The sequence below is a fragment of the Marmota marmota genome, unplaced genomic scaffold (genome assembly GCF_001458135.2).
Source record: "Marmota marmota marmota unplaced genomic scaffold, marMar, whole genome shotgun sequence".
NCBI classification, from domain to species: domain Eukaryota; kingdom Metazoa; phylum Chordata; class Mammalia; order Rodentia; family Sciuridae; genus Marmota; species Marmota marmota.
In genome coordinates this window covers 29872621-29888247 of record NW_026000093.1, presented here as the reverse complement: position 1 = coordinate 29888247, position 15627 = coordinate 29872621, and the positions used below count along the sequence as shown (strand labels likewise).

The following is a 15627-nucleotide window of genomic DNA, read 5'->3' as shown; positions in this document are numbered from 1 at the left end:
ACAAAACACACATCATAATTGAATAGACACTTAGCTTTCCTTGGGAATAACCTTAAAAAAAAAAAAAAAAACTTAGAGAAGCTAGTGATTTCATCCTCAGAAAATGTGATTTTTTTTTTCCCCTACCAAAAAACAGAACAAAATAAAAACAATGCAGAATAAAAACTAACCCTAAGGCCTGCAATTTTACCAAACTGCTTTAAGGGATGGGAAAACTCCTTTATTTCAAAGCCCCTTCATCCTAGAGGCTCCAAAAATAGAAGGCAAACTTTCAATAAAGTGTCATTTCCCTGAGTACGTGCAGAGTCTTCTGAGAAAAAGAGCCTTTTCTAGGGCCTGGGGATATAGCTCATTGGTAGAATGCTTGCCTAGCACATGGTAAGGCCCTGGGTTCAATTTCCATTAATACACACACACACACACACACACACACACACACGCCCTTTTCAATTAAGCTGACAGAAATGAGATAAAATTTCCTGCAATAGAAAGAGATAAAACTGGCTAACATTAGTTTTTTAGGCTTGCCAGTTTAGACATGACACAATGAGTAAACCTAAAAAACACTGGTATTTTCAAAATGAAAGCAGTCTTTTCCTTTTATGTTGAAAGGAAACAAAGTAAAGTGCTATATATACACATACTACCTTAACTTGATGTGCATCATTTTTTTACTTATCCTACTGTCCACCTTTCACACTCCTTAAAAAAAAATAGCTAAGGTTTTTTTTTTTCTTTTGGGGGGGGGGGTGCCAGGGATTGAACACAGAATGTGACTCAGCAGAGTCACATCCCCAGCCTATTATAGTTTTGAGACAGGGCCTTGCTAAGTTGCTACGGTTGGCTTTGAACTTGCAATTATCTGCCTCAGCCTCCTGAGCTTCTGGGATTACAGGTGTATACCATCGCAGTTGGCAATGAAGGGCCTTTTTGATGTAACTCTGCTTGTCTAATTTTCCATCTTTTCCCACACCGACCAGCTTTCAGTAATATGAACAATGTATACACACCAGAATGCACTATACACAAAAAAGGCCAAACACTTTGTATAAATGGGCATTTTTAAATATGCATTTGTATATGTATGTGCACATATAATATAGAATATACATGCATGATCAAAGACGAGGCCATAGACTGAAGTAGGAGCCCACCTCTGAATGTAGTTTAAGTTACCAGTAAAATCGAACAAGGGCCAGCAAATATAGACTAGGGTGCTAAAGAGAAAGCTACTTTTCACAGGGCAAGAAAAAGGCGAAAGTTTAGGATGATTACTGGCTCCAAAATACTGCCATCAGTCTCATTTAAGACTTTAAAAAAAAATCTTTAAGTCTATGAAACAATAAAATTCTAAAAAGGAAGCAAATTAAGACTACCAAGTCATAACTACATATGTAAACACTAGTCTTCAGGTAAAATCTTAAATTAAAACCTTCTTTGCTATAAATGAAGACATTATACTGAGCTAATACTCTCGGGGATTGATCTGATTTTTACATTTGCTCATCTTTGGAATGAGCAAACTCTTATTTAAAAATTTATAGATGCTGGGTATCATGGCACATGACTGTAATCCTAAGGGCTCAGGAGGCTGGGGCAGGAGGATAGAAAGTTGGAAGCCAACCTCAGCAATTTAGTGAGACTCTGTCTCAAAATAAAAACATAAAAAGGGCTGAGGATGTGGCTCAGTGGTTGAGTGCAGAGGCACTCAATCGCCGGTAATACCACCCCCACCTCCCCCAAAAAGCCATTTTTGTAACTTTCACTAAGATTCTAGCCCATTNAAAAAAAAAAAAAAAAAAAAAGGCGATGATGTCTCCACAAGTTGGTTCCAAGACTCCTGATGGATGCCCAAACTGGAGGATGCATATTTGCATATAAGCTACATACATCTTCCTGTACAGTTTAAATCATTCGTAGATTTACTTACAATACCTAATACAATGCAAACACCAAGTAAATAGTTGTTACACTGCATTTTTAAAAGAATGACAAGAGTCTCTAAGTACACATGCAATCCCCCCACCCAACAATTTTTAATCTGAGGTTGGTTCAATCTACAGACATGAAAACTGTGGATACACAGGAGCAAGTGTCCTTGAAAAATTAGTGTGGCAAATCCTGTTCTGGAGAATTACCCAGGTTTCTATGTAAATGCCCATATCCCAATTTGGAGGACGAGAAAAATTATCCAAATGGATGACTTAAGAATGGGGGACAAGTTGACGAAGTACTAAGTACCACACAATCTTTTATGTAAATACAGTTTCCTTTTATATGGCAAAATAGAAATGCCAACACCCAATATACCCCTTCATAAATAAAACAAATCATAATGGAAACTAAAACATTGTAAATCTTTATTGATGTACCATCAAAATTCAAATAGGGATTTCTTTCTAGTTTTTCACATGTATATCCATGCTCAGCATTTAGGTGCTGTGGTAGCTATTCCAGTCATCATTTTAAAACAGCTATTTTGCAGCATGACTAATACTTTTAAGTATTCTGATATGGAGAGTTATAGGTAACAATCAATCACAATTTTTTTGAGATCTCTAAGGCAATATTTGCTGTAAGTTGGGTTTGGTCATCACAGTGTAGAATAGTGTGATCTAGGTATGGGGAAAGAGTCCCAAAAGTGCAGTGTGATCCCCATATAGGCTTGGCAACACTTGTTACCTACATGTCACTTGATAAAAACTACCAAAATCCTTAAAAGTTGCTATACCTTTAGTCATTCACAGGTAAATACTTTGGGGGCACAGACTATGTGCCAGGTACTTTGAGTATACTTGGCAAAGTTTTAATTTCAGTTTTCTTTGATTTCAAATTATTAACTGAGTTTGATTCAGAGAAAAATACTGAAATTGAAGCGGATTCCCATGTCCTAAAATTGACTGCAAAGTCATTATAGTAACCTCTGTGGATAATCTTCATTAGATAGTATTTTAAAGTCCCTTTCAACCTAAGTAATTCTGTAATTATCTTGAAGCCATTTTATTTATTGTACTCTCACCAATAAGTCAGACAGTAGCCAGGCACAGTGGCCCACACCTGTAATCCCAGCAGCTCGGGAGTCAGGAGGATTGAGAATTCAAAGCCAGCCTCACCAACAGCATGGCACTAAGCAACTCAGCGAAACCCTGTCTCTAAATAAAATACAAAAAACGCTGGGGATGTGGCTCAGTGGTTGAGTGCAGAGGCACTCAATCGCCGGTAATACCACCCCCACCTCCCCCAAAAAGCCATTTTTGTAACTTTCACTAAGATTCTAGCCCATTTACTATTCCCAAATTTAAGAATGGGTCATGTTTTGAAAAACTAAATTGGTTGACAGTTAGGAGGCAGTATTAGTAGCTGGTAAGGCACCATGCAGTTATGGAGCCTACTTGTTATTTAATTAACAGGATATAATTTTCTATAGTTCATTTTTAAGATTTCCTCCTTTGGCTCAAACTTCGGAAAGATAATTATAACAAAGACTAAGTTCTAAAGTATTTTTAATTTTCATATCTAACCATAAATTCAGTAATTCAGTTTTCTAAGCCAGCTCCAAAATCTGGTCTGTGACAATCTAGTCTGTATTGAAAAGAGAAAAAAAGCTAATGTAGCATTTTTTTCCCCATAAAGCTAAATTTGACTTCTACATTCTTTTTATACACTTATTTTTATGTGGTGAGGAGGATTGAACCCAGGGCCTCACATGTGCTAAGCAAGTGCTCTAAGTTATAGCTCTAACCCAACTTCTAAATTCTCAATTCTAAAATTTTCCAAATTTGTGTGAAAATATTCATGAAATATTTATATATAACCACAATACACAAGCCAATTATTTTGTTTACTAATTAAAACAAAAAGCTAAGAATTATGATGGTCCCAACACTTTTAAAAAACTGACTCTGAAACAGAAATGTTTGGTCAATACTGCCTTAGCTAAAGTGATTGTCAGGTAATCTTTAACTTTACTTTGACCATCTGAAGTAGTAGATTGCCTTATCCCTCCTCCCAAACAACCCAAATTTTTCATCTTAAAAAACTGCTTGGGGCTGGCTTGTGGCTAAAGTGGTGGAGCGTGCACCTAGCACACATGAGGCACCGAGTTCGACCTTTGCACCACATAAAAATAAAGATATTGTGTCCACCTAAAACTAAATAAAAATATTTTTTAAAAACTGCTTAATGCTGGGCATGGGGGTATATGACTGTAATTCTGACTGGGGAGGTTGAGTGAGGCAGGACCACCAAATTTGAGGCCATCCTAATCAAGCTAGTAAAGCCCTGTCTCAAAACAAAAAAGACTGAGGATATAGCTGAAATCAGCAACCTGGGTTCAATCCCCAGTACTACAACTAAGTAATAAAAACTACTTCTTAATCTTGAGCCATGCTATCCTAATCATTAATTTTTGGAACCACACAGAATGTGTGTTGACACACATCCCACCCCATACTTTTATCATTAACCTAAATCCCTACCATTTTCTATTTTAAGATAGGCTGGCCTTGAACTTGGAATCCTCCTGCCTCAGCCTCCTTAGTAGCTGAGATTACAAGCTTGTGCTAGCATGTCTGGCTCACTACAATAGATCTTAATAATTCTGCTACACAACAGTTTTTTAGATGTTTAAAGATAACTTGCCGGGCTGGGGATGTGGCTCAAGCGGTAGCGTGCTTGCCTGGCATGCGTGTGGCCCGGGTTCGATCCTCAGCACCACATACAAACAAAGATGTTGTGTCTGCCGAAAACTAAAAAATAAACATTAAAAAATTCTCTCTCTCTCTCCCCCTCCCTCTCCTCTCTTAAAAAAAAAAATTTAAAAAAAAATAAATAAAAAATAAAGATAACTTGCCATTATATGCTATGTACCACCCCAACCTCCTGTTCACTTTGCCCTTCTCCAAACTAAACTGAAGTTCATTTTAATAAAATCAGAGTATCTAACCATTCTGTGATTTACTTTGCTCTGCTATTAAAAAAACTATGAAAATTATTTAAGTATATTCTCTCTACATTAACAATGTTTTAAAGGCTTGATATTTATATTATATATTTACTTGTAATCCATTGGTCCAATATTCAGTAAATATGGAATAAAGCAGCTCATTTTTGCTTTTTAACCCATTTCCCCCAAGTTTATGCACAAATGTAATTATAAGGTAATTATATTTTTTAGATATTTACTAAAACCTGTAGCTAGTCCTTAAATAAAGATGAGACATATACTTAATACACAAATAACTGCTATTAATTAATTAATAGCAACTCTCTGAGGACTAGGAGGTAGTTTGAGTCATTTATGTACTTTCATATAAAAACATACAAATAAATAAACCCCTCATAATATTCTACAATTCAAATTTGTAAAACTTAAAAACAAGAGATTTCCAAATTACACATAAGTCAAAGTTTCCAAAAGTGTTCCCCTTGTCCCAATTAGTCTAAATTTATACAAAGAAATTTGAATTAAATGCCAGAGTCAATAAAATTCACAAAGCCAGGTGCAGTTTAGTGCTCACAAGTTTATATTTTTAGGTTTGATAAAGATTCTTGTGTATTTTCTAAATACACAAACAAAACAGTCTTGGAAGTTACATACATGTCTTAGGACACTTATATTAGGTAGGTAAATTACATTTTTAAAAAATTGGTCTTCGTAAAAGATCTTCCCAGAGAGCTTTTACAAACAGCAGGCAGAAGAAAGTGTTCTATGTTTACAGTGTTTAAAATGCTGATTCTCCCATTTGATAATGGCCTCAACCATCTCTCTCCTCAACCCAGAATCTTGTTCTCACTGGCTAGTGTACTCTAATTTTAAGTACACAATGTCATAAAATTCAGGGCTAGAAAACATCTTTATGTGTGCTTATCCCTAACACATTTCATACTACTTAGGATTGTTCAACTTCACTTGAACGCAGGGATACAGCAGGAAAACAAAAAACTTTATCCTAAAGTGACTAAGAAAATGCCTGTTTGTAGTTCTAAGTGTGTATATTATGTACCATAGTTAAGTTTAAGGATCCGGGTGACTGAACGGCACAAAAACTGGGGCTCAAATCTAGTTCTTCAGATTAAAAATCATTCTTTTAAAAATGAAAATGCCACAGCCCACTAATAATATATGCTACACTGAGGTTGTGTGTCTTATTTAAGTCAAAGTGACTAAACAATTGCTTTGTCAGGAGGAAAGAGTAGTAAGGATGCTTATTGACGGGAGGAGGGATACTCACAAAATTCCTAACATAGCTATTTTGTAGGGAAAATATAAATCTCCATAGACTCCATTAAAGAGCTGGAATTCTACAAAAAAGTTGTTTAATGAGGCAGCAATAGAGCCTCCCAGAAAGAGCTTGGGCTTCAGAATCAGACCTGATCAAATCCCAGCTCTTATTATAGCTGCGTTAAATTTCTGAGCCTTTCCTTATCTATAAAATGGAGACAATAGCACCTACTTTATAGGGATTACACAAAATAATGTATACAGAACAATGGCAAGTGTGGGCACTCAAAAGAAACTGGTAGCTTTTGGAATCTTATTCAGAAAAATGAATTTAAACCTTTCATGCTATGTTCAGAAAACCCTACAAACAAAAGCTTATTAAAGCTTTAAATTTTAAGATTTGTTTTTAAAATCTATTTTTCATCACACCATCCCCCATATTATACTACTCCAGTCATCTTCAGGCCTTTTATACTAAATCATACTAATGAATTTCCAAATCCTAATCCTTTATTTTCCTCCTTTCTACCATCTTTTATTTCTATTTTTCCTTTTGGTTCACATCTATTGTTAAACTGAAATGTATTATGTACTAGTAAGTTCCAGTGTTCTAAAAACTTTAAATGAATTAACTCATTCAGCTCACTATTCTCCATTAGGATGACTCAACTTTAACCAGCTAGAGCTCCCTCTATCACAAATTTCAAAGATACTCCTTTACTGTCCAGTTTCCTCTTCCTACTATGTTTCTTTTTTAAACTCTCAATTGCTTACTAAAATTCAGAAAATTATCTAGTGAATAAAAACAAACAAACAAACAAACAAAAAAAACAAGGGCCAAGAACCATGACAAAGAGGAGACCATATAGAAGTAACTGTCTCAGAATCCTAAGAAATATAAGATCTTGACTTGAGAGGGCCTGTTACTAAAGTAAATATGAAAGTTTAAACTCTTCCCCTTCATTAAAATTAAAAGCTCTAAAATATTTTTTATTTAAAATATAAATCACGAGAAAACTTCACCAAATGTTTAACACATAATTCTGCCAGAGTTCCAGACAAAATTATGAGTATTCATTTCATTGTTACCTCAAGACCAATCATAAGTTCTTAGTATCTATTAACTTCCTGAAATTGTTGTACTGTAAGTCAGAAAAAGAATATACTTAAAAAAATAGAAACGTCCAGTAGTATACCTTAGTACTAAAACTATTTTTTAAAAAAGATCTAGAAGGGAAAAAGGCAGTCCCTCGAGATCATGAAACATAATAAGTTAGGCAGACGGCAAGTAGAAAAATCTGTCAATTCTGTTTCTGGTAAAATGTTTACTTCAAAGAAATTTTTATATAGGCTGAGGCTAATATATTCAAGAGTATAAACATTTTTTCCTTTGGATTACCTAAAAACAAACTTTTAAAGTATCATATTTCAGATGACTAAAAATATAGCCAAATCTGTCACAACACAACATTGAAGGTAATGGACAATTAGAATATTTTAAATTAACATTAACAAACCATCTACATCACACCTTGTTTCCAACTAAAACCAAAACAAATGCACAACAATCCCGTAGTGTACCACATATGTATTTCAATTTACTGTATGCAATCTAACAAAAAATTTGGTCATAATTTACCAGATATACATAAATGATTTAAGTAATAAAAGGAAATTCAGTTTCAAGAGAATAAGTTCATATCTTGAGGAAAAGTAAAAGTACATTAAGAATGTAAAGCCAAGTCCAGTTTCTATGCAATAAGTGAACTATAGTCTAATAAAGCAGACTTAGGTGATTTTTTTTAGATATATATCTTTGCTCTTTAATATATATTTATATATAGACAGATCTACCAATTGTAAACTATGGTTTATTTTAAAGGAAGGGGATAAATGGGATGAAAGAAATCTTTATACTATACTTACATTATTCACAAAGCAGAACATTTTACGCTTAAAATACTTTTTCATTCATAGTATCTTTGCCCAACTAATTTCTACTTTGGACCTCACTAGAATTACATTTTACTTATTTGTCTAGAACACTGAGAATAAGATGTACTCTTCAGTTTTAAACAAACAAAAAAATCAAACCAAAACTGTTCATCTGTCAGGCTTATAGTTATGAGGAAACTATAATAAAGATGACAAAAAGTTAGTTACCATGTAACTAACCTTTTATTTCTGATTTACCCAAGCAGAAACATCACTAACATTAAACCATTATTCTACTGAAATCAGAGACAATGAAAAAGCTTGTCTCTTAAAAAAAAAAAAAATCAACTTTTCAACTTTGATTAGATGGAGCACCAAAAGAATTTATCTGTCAAAGCATCTTTGCAAAAATTTCCACACAGCTAACATAATTTAGTTACCTGATATAAAATAGGAAAATATACTCAATTTTTATTTAAAAGAAAGCTGAAAATGATGTCCCTCAATCTTATATATTATGCTCCTGATAAATGTCCACATTAATAATAGGTGAAATGTTTCTGAGACTTCCACATATAGCAATTCATTCATCACCAGGCTAAATAATCTAATAATTACAACTTAATATATCACCTCCTTTGTACCCTAAAGAACTTAATAAAGCCTCTCAAAACTTTATTTATAAAATAAAGACATTTGTAGATTGTTGAATCATGGGGACTAGTAAGACTATATTCAAGGTGTAGTGACTTTGAAGAATGGAAAAATAAATTAACCATAATTTCGAAACACTCAATATCCGGTAAGTATGAAACAAAAGAGAATGAACATTTTGCGTTAATTTTAATGATAAAGAGGGCACAGGAGTAAAAACCTGATATTTCACTTATATTGCATAACAAGCTAACCAAACTGGACATGGAGGATAAATTATAAAACAAATCATTTTACTTATTGTTTCTATGACTTTTTTTGATCAGATTTCTGTCTTTCAAATAAGGCTGAGGTATAGTACACTGGCAAAATTAATAAGAGGCAAACAAGAATAGTGCCAAAGTAACAGATACCCAAAACCAAATACCATGTCAGAAAACGTCATATAGTAACCATTTATCAGATTAGAGCAGCAGGAGAAAGTTACTTATAAATCATAATCATTTTAGTGGTATTTGTCAACTTCACCATGGTAACTCTGCAACATCATTCTTCATTTGTGAAGTAGTAAAATTCATGTCAAAAAAAGGAAAGAAGGGTTGGGGGAAGTCAGTTAGTTCATTCCAATAAATTACCTCTCCAGTTCTTATAAACATGCCCATCAGCACAAAATTGAGAAATACCTAAGACTAGAAGAGACTTGGTTTAAGTTATGAAGCAAATTAAAATGGAAAAATACAAGAAAATAGAACCATTGGGGTTGAAAAAGCCCCTCACTGAAAATCTGTATTAAAAAAAATAAAATTAATAAAAATAAAAATAGAAACAAAACTCTACTAGTACAAACTAGCCTGAGTGGTTTGATGGACAAAGTGATTGGGTCAACTGTCACTGTACTTCCATAAATGGATTTTCTTCACTCATGTTAAAGTGGCACATGAATGTAAGCTCTATTAAGGATAGGTACTATATTTTCATAGTACCCAAATAGTTACTGTATATCCTATAAATAAAAAATATTTTACTTTGTTAACTGAATATGTGGGGACTCCATGTAATCCAACCACATGGTTGTTTGCTGTATAGTCCTGTGCAAATATAATTTTTTTTTTTTTTGCTATAAGGCTTTGACCCTACAGTTTTCACAGCAACATAACTACCATCCAGCATGTACCATATTTTGCAAGCCTTCAAGTTCAACAATCCAAATTGTCGATTCATATTATGTCCAAATGCAGCATCCTTGAGGAGTATAGTAGCAGGTCAGTTAATTATCCAGAGACATACAGACATCTCCTGATTCATCCCATCTAGATGGATCATTCTGATCTTCTCCATCATCAACCAGCTCTTCATCAGCTTCTCCTACTTCATTCTCCTCATACTCTTCATCCCGAGGGAATTCTGTATCCTGCCCCTGATCTACACCTTCTTGCCCTCCTGGTTGTGATTTATCTGCACAGTCTACACAAACACCATAGCGTCGAGATCCATGTCTTATTCCAACACTGGCTGCTAACATGAAGATCTTCTTACACACCATACATTTGTATTTTTTATCCTTTTTATGCACCTAATTAAAGGGGGGGAAAAATCCAATATAAGGATAGTATAGAAATAGAAAGCATTTGAACCACTCAAATCATGCATTTAATAATGAGTGAATATGCCAATGTTTTTCTGTATGAAGATGAGCATCAGTTCACATAAATTGCTTTAAACAAAGAATTGATTTAAGAATCATCCTTAAATTTGTAAGTAACTGTTAAAATACTTTAAACATCACTGACATAACTATATTTTATCTCAAAGATCAGTTGTATTTAAAGTTACTTACCAGGGAATGTCTTTTTACATGTTCTCTCCGAGTAAACAGCTTTCCACAAATATCACAGCTAAATGATCTCACTCCCGTATGAATGAGCAAGTGCCTTTTTAGTGTTCGTCTGTATTTGGCTACATAGCTACAATGAGGGCATTTTAATTTGTTCATGATTAGAGATGATTCACCTTTAAGAATTAAGAAAAAAAATTTAAAGAGCACTCATTATATATTATTAAACAGAAGACTTGCTATCAAAATTTCTTCTATCTGTATCTCTAAAACAGTAAATGATATAGGGCTATTGCTAAAGCCTAGAATATGGAAGATTTTAATGTTTAAAAATTCTTTAGGAATTCTGAATTTGTTTGATTGACCAATACTTGCCATTTTCCCAAGTTTCTTGCTTTGGCCACGATTCTGGCAATAATCCATACTTGAAATCATTTGAAGCACCTGGTAGCAATCCATACTTGAAATCATTTGAAGTACCTGGTATTAATCCATACTTGAAATCACTTGATGGACCAGGCATCAAACCATACTTGAAATCATGTGAAGTACCTAATACAACAGAAAAGTGAGCTTGAAGTAATGATGGCAGTAAAGATCTCTTTCATCAGTCAAAAAACAAAATACAATCTATAGCCTATAAGCAGTGATAGAACATCTTAATATAAACTAGCTGAATAAAAATACCCAAGTCCCCAGAACTGTGAGCTAACTAAATCTTTTCTTTATAAAATACCTCAATCTCTGGTGCTTTGTTATAGGAACAGAAAGTGGATTAACACAGGCAGGAATTACCTTCTTCTAGATTTTTTCCATCAGGAATTTGTATGTAACTCCTTGAATCCAAGAATCTTTGAACAACAGGAATATATCCAGAATCCTCCAGTTATTGCCACTCAGGTCCAATCAACCATCAATTCTAGCCTCTGGAGTTATTTTCTTTTTTTTAATAAATTTTATTTGTCTGGGGTTATTTTCAATGACTGCCAACTTGTCTCCTGGCTTCCACTATTACCATTCCAGAGAGTTTACTCTGCCTGGTAATCACAGATTCTTTTAAAACCTGTCACCAGTCTACTCAAAAGCCTTCAAGGGCTACACACCTCAATTCATGTTAAAAAGTCAAAAAAGACCTCCATTATTCTGCAAAGTCTTATCCCTGGCACCATGCCCTTTATCACTCCATTTCAACCATACCAGCCTCAGTGTTCCTCCGTGGCAATCAGGCTCCTACTTAAGGAACGTACACTTTCATCTTCTAAGATATATATATGCATAGCTCATTCATGCAGCAACACAGGTTGAGTATCCCTAATCTGAAAACCTGTCCTTTCAGAAATGTTCCCAAATCCAAAATCTTGAGCACCAACATAATGCTCAAAAGTTTCAGATTTGGGAGCATTTTGGATTTTCAGATTAAAGTTGTTAACCAGTAAAGTCTAAGCAAATACTCAAAAACTCCCAACATCTTAAACATTGATCCCAATCATTCAGTTTAAGGGATATTCAATATGCAATAAAATTTTCTATAATGAATGCCACATGGTTTTGATTAAAAAAAAAAGAAGAAGAAAGAAAGAAATGCTACCATATTATAACCAGACATGTCACCTTTCTTAAAATGTCTCTTTGGTGAAACAATACCAAAAGAAGTAAAAAGGTCTCTAAAATATTGTTAAATATACTTTGTTACTACCAAATGTTTTTTTCCTTGGGATATGTTAACCCACTTTTTTAAAATATATTTTTTAGTTGTAGATGAACACAATACCTTTATTTTGTTTATTTTTATGTGGTGCCTAGTGCCTCACATGTGCTAAGCAAGTGCTCTACTGCTGAGTCACAACCCTAGCCCTTATTTCACCCATTTTTTTGATGTCAAGAAAGCCCTCCAGGGGGTCTGGGGCTTTGGTTCAGTGGTAGTGCACTTGCCTTGCATGTGTGAGGCAATGGGTTAGATTTCCAGCACTGTGTATAAATAAATAAAATAAAGGTCTACCAACAACTAAAAAAAAATTAAAAAGAAAGCCCTCCAAGGGGAACACTTACTTGCCTCACACATTTAAGATACTGGGTTCAAACCTTAGCATCACATTAAAAATATAAAATAAAAATAAAATAAAGGTATTTTGTCTACAACTAAATATAAATAAAGATATTGTGTCTACAACTAAAAATATAAAAAAGAAAGAAAGATCTCTAAGTGATCAGAGGAAAAGAACAAGAGGGAGGGAAAGAGAAAATATTGGGAAACGATACTGGTCAAATTACAGCATGTGCATATATGAATGTGTAACAATAAATCCCACCCTTAAATAATTATAACCAACCAATTAAAAAATATGGAAAAAGAAAGGCCCCACTTCTGAGCTGCAATGAGGCCACAGATGACACAAGCATATGCTCCCTTTTAAGCTACAAAGGCAATGAGGTTATGAGAGGAAATTTAAAAAAAAAAGGCCTCTGAAACTATAATTATATATAATTTAACTTTAATGTACTACTATTAGGGAGAAAGTTTTCAGAATTTTGAAGTGAGGCGGCAGTGAGAGCACAATCTATCAATTTTAAGTTCCATGTTTCTAAATAAAATTGGGGCTCCAGGAAGTTTTTCTCTCCTTTATATATCTAATGTGCAAAATATATGCCCTCCAATTATTTGTTGAAAAGTTAATATATTTAGCATTTTTGACTCCTCCAAAATACCTGGAAAACTACTGTCAGAAATCTTAGCTTTTTAGATTTCTGAATCAAGAAAGCAAGTGCAATAAAATACTCTTGATAAATATTAACTATTGTCTATATAAGTAAAGAAAATCTTTAAAAAAAGTAATATCACTAACTCCCATATTACTAATTTCAAAACTTTTAAAATACTTTTCAACAATCAGGGGAAACCACCTTGAGAAAATGTCTTCAAAACCACTGACTTAATTTTGTTTAGTGTATACTGTGTGTAGAGCCTCCTAACTACTTTGTTTATAGATTTCCCTTAGATGTCCTCTCATTTCCATCAACTTTGAAAAGGATTCCAAAGATACAGAAGTTGAATAATTAAAGTTGAATAATTAAAGATCCATAACCCTTGACACCTTTAATAATTTTAACTTTGCCATGTTTTTTGTGTGTACACAGACATTTTTATACACTTTTAAAACTTGTACTTTGTTATGGTTTAGATAAGAGGTGTCCCCCCCCAAAGGTCACATGTGAGACAATGCAAGAAAGTTTAGAGGTGAAATGACTGGGTTATATGAGAGTTTTAACCTAACCAGTGCATTAATCCCCTGATACAGACTAAATGGGGGTAAATGCAGGCAGACAGGGTGTGGATGGAGGAGGTAAGGCATTGGGGTATTCCTTTGGGGTATTTATTTTGTCCTTGATGAAAGAAGTTTCTCTCTGCTTCCCGGTGCCAGGCTCCCAGCTGCTTTCCTCCACCATACACCTTCACCACAATGTTCTGCCTCACCTTAGACCTCAAAGGGTAAAGTTGGCTATCTATCAACTGAGATCTCTGAAACCGAGAGACCCAAATAAATGTTTCTTTCTCCAAAATTATTGTTTTCAGGATTTTTAGTCACAGTGGTCAAAAAGCTCACAAAAACATAATTTAAGCCTAAATACAGATTATTAAACTATTATTATTAGACTATTCCCCTGCAAAACCATAGCACATTCAAGAAATTTAAAATTGAATATTAACACATACCACATAGCCCACATTTCCAACTGTTCCCCAAATGCCATCCCCTTTAAATCCTATTTGACCCTTATCTATCCAAGACACATACTGCATATTTAGCTGGTCTCCTTTAATCTAGTGGTTCCTCAGCTTGTATTTCATGACATGATAGAGTTTGGACCACCTGCTATGTGGCTGGATTTACTTAGATTTTTCTGACTATTTCCTTCACAATTATATTCAGGATAAATGCATTTCAAGACTACTACACAGGTTATGTTGTGTGACAGCTAGTGCAATGCATCAGCTCAATTTGTTTGTTCCATTGTTAACAATACTAAGTTTTAATAGTTGCTTTTATTATTTTGTTCCCTGGATCTCTCAAAAGATAGCTCTTCTCCTTTGAAATTAGAAGAAATATGTGGGATGAGTTTGAGATGATGTGAATATGTTGTTTCCTAACAATCTTTCACCCAATCATAGTGGGACAAGCCCAATAGTGGCTTAACATCCACTGATGATCTTAAATCATTTCTATTGGAATCAATAAACAGGTATTTCTCTAATTCGATCATTCTTCTACTAGCTTTATTAGTTAACAGAGAAACCCATTTATTTTAACTCTATTTTACTAGTAACATAATCATGGAATCTTTGTATGCATCAAGTATCCCAAGTATTCCCAATACAAATATTGCTACTTAGAATTAATCAACATTTTCTATAACCATCAACAATCATACTATTATATTTGCATCAAAAAGAATTAAAATACATTAGAGTACCAGTCTGGTAATTATTATTCCATTTATTCACTAGCAGGAAGCCATCTTTTCTTTGATATTTGAGTTTTAAAAACTCTTAATGAGCCCCCCCAAACAAAACCAGAAACATCAATTTGTATTACCAAATTTCCAAAGTCCTCATAAGCAATATTACCACAGACTGAAAGTAATTTTACACTTAGGGGAAAGAAACTGTAGTAGACCCCAGTAAACACAAATACAAACACTTCCCAAACCCTCCTAAATGCACTCTTGCTAAAAATTTAACTGTACCTACCAGCATCACCTCCATCTTGACCAGAGCAGGCTTCAGCCAATAAATTTGCATTCATATTCCTATCACCATCAGGCCCTGAGAGTAGAGCACCATCCAAATCTGAAAATAACATGTAGGATATTACTGACAAGTCACACCATAGCCTCTATCCAAAATACCACTTTCTTAGAATTGATTTTTATGCAGATTAAATAAAAGGATCATGTGCAAGTATTGGTTATGTACTATGTACTG

At 34.0% G+C, this 15627-nt stretch overlaps 1 protein-coding gene across 1 annotated transcript in view; it reads right to left on the bottom strand.

The window, feature by feature from the left end:
- Positions 1–5507: 5507 nt before the first annotated feature.
- The window catches only part of Zbtb10 (zinc finger and BTB domain containing 10), a gene marked incomplete at its 5' end in the record, with an annotated part of 37027 nt that continues 26907 nt past the window's right edge, over positions 5508–15627 (bottom strand). The window contains 4 exons of the mRNA XM_015485717.2: positions 5508–10385; positions 10650–10822; positions 11022–11198; positions 15394–15492. Coding sequence (XP_015341203.1) covers positions 10080–10385; positions 10650–10822; positions 11022–11198; positions 15394–15492 — 755 coding nt within the window. The remainder of the gene's footprint in view (positions 10386–10649; positions 10823–11021; positions 11199–15393; positions 15493–15627) is intronic.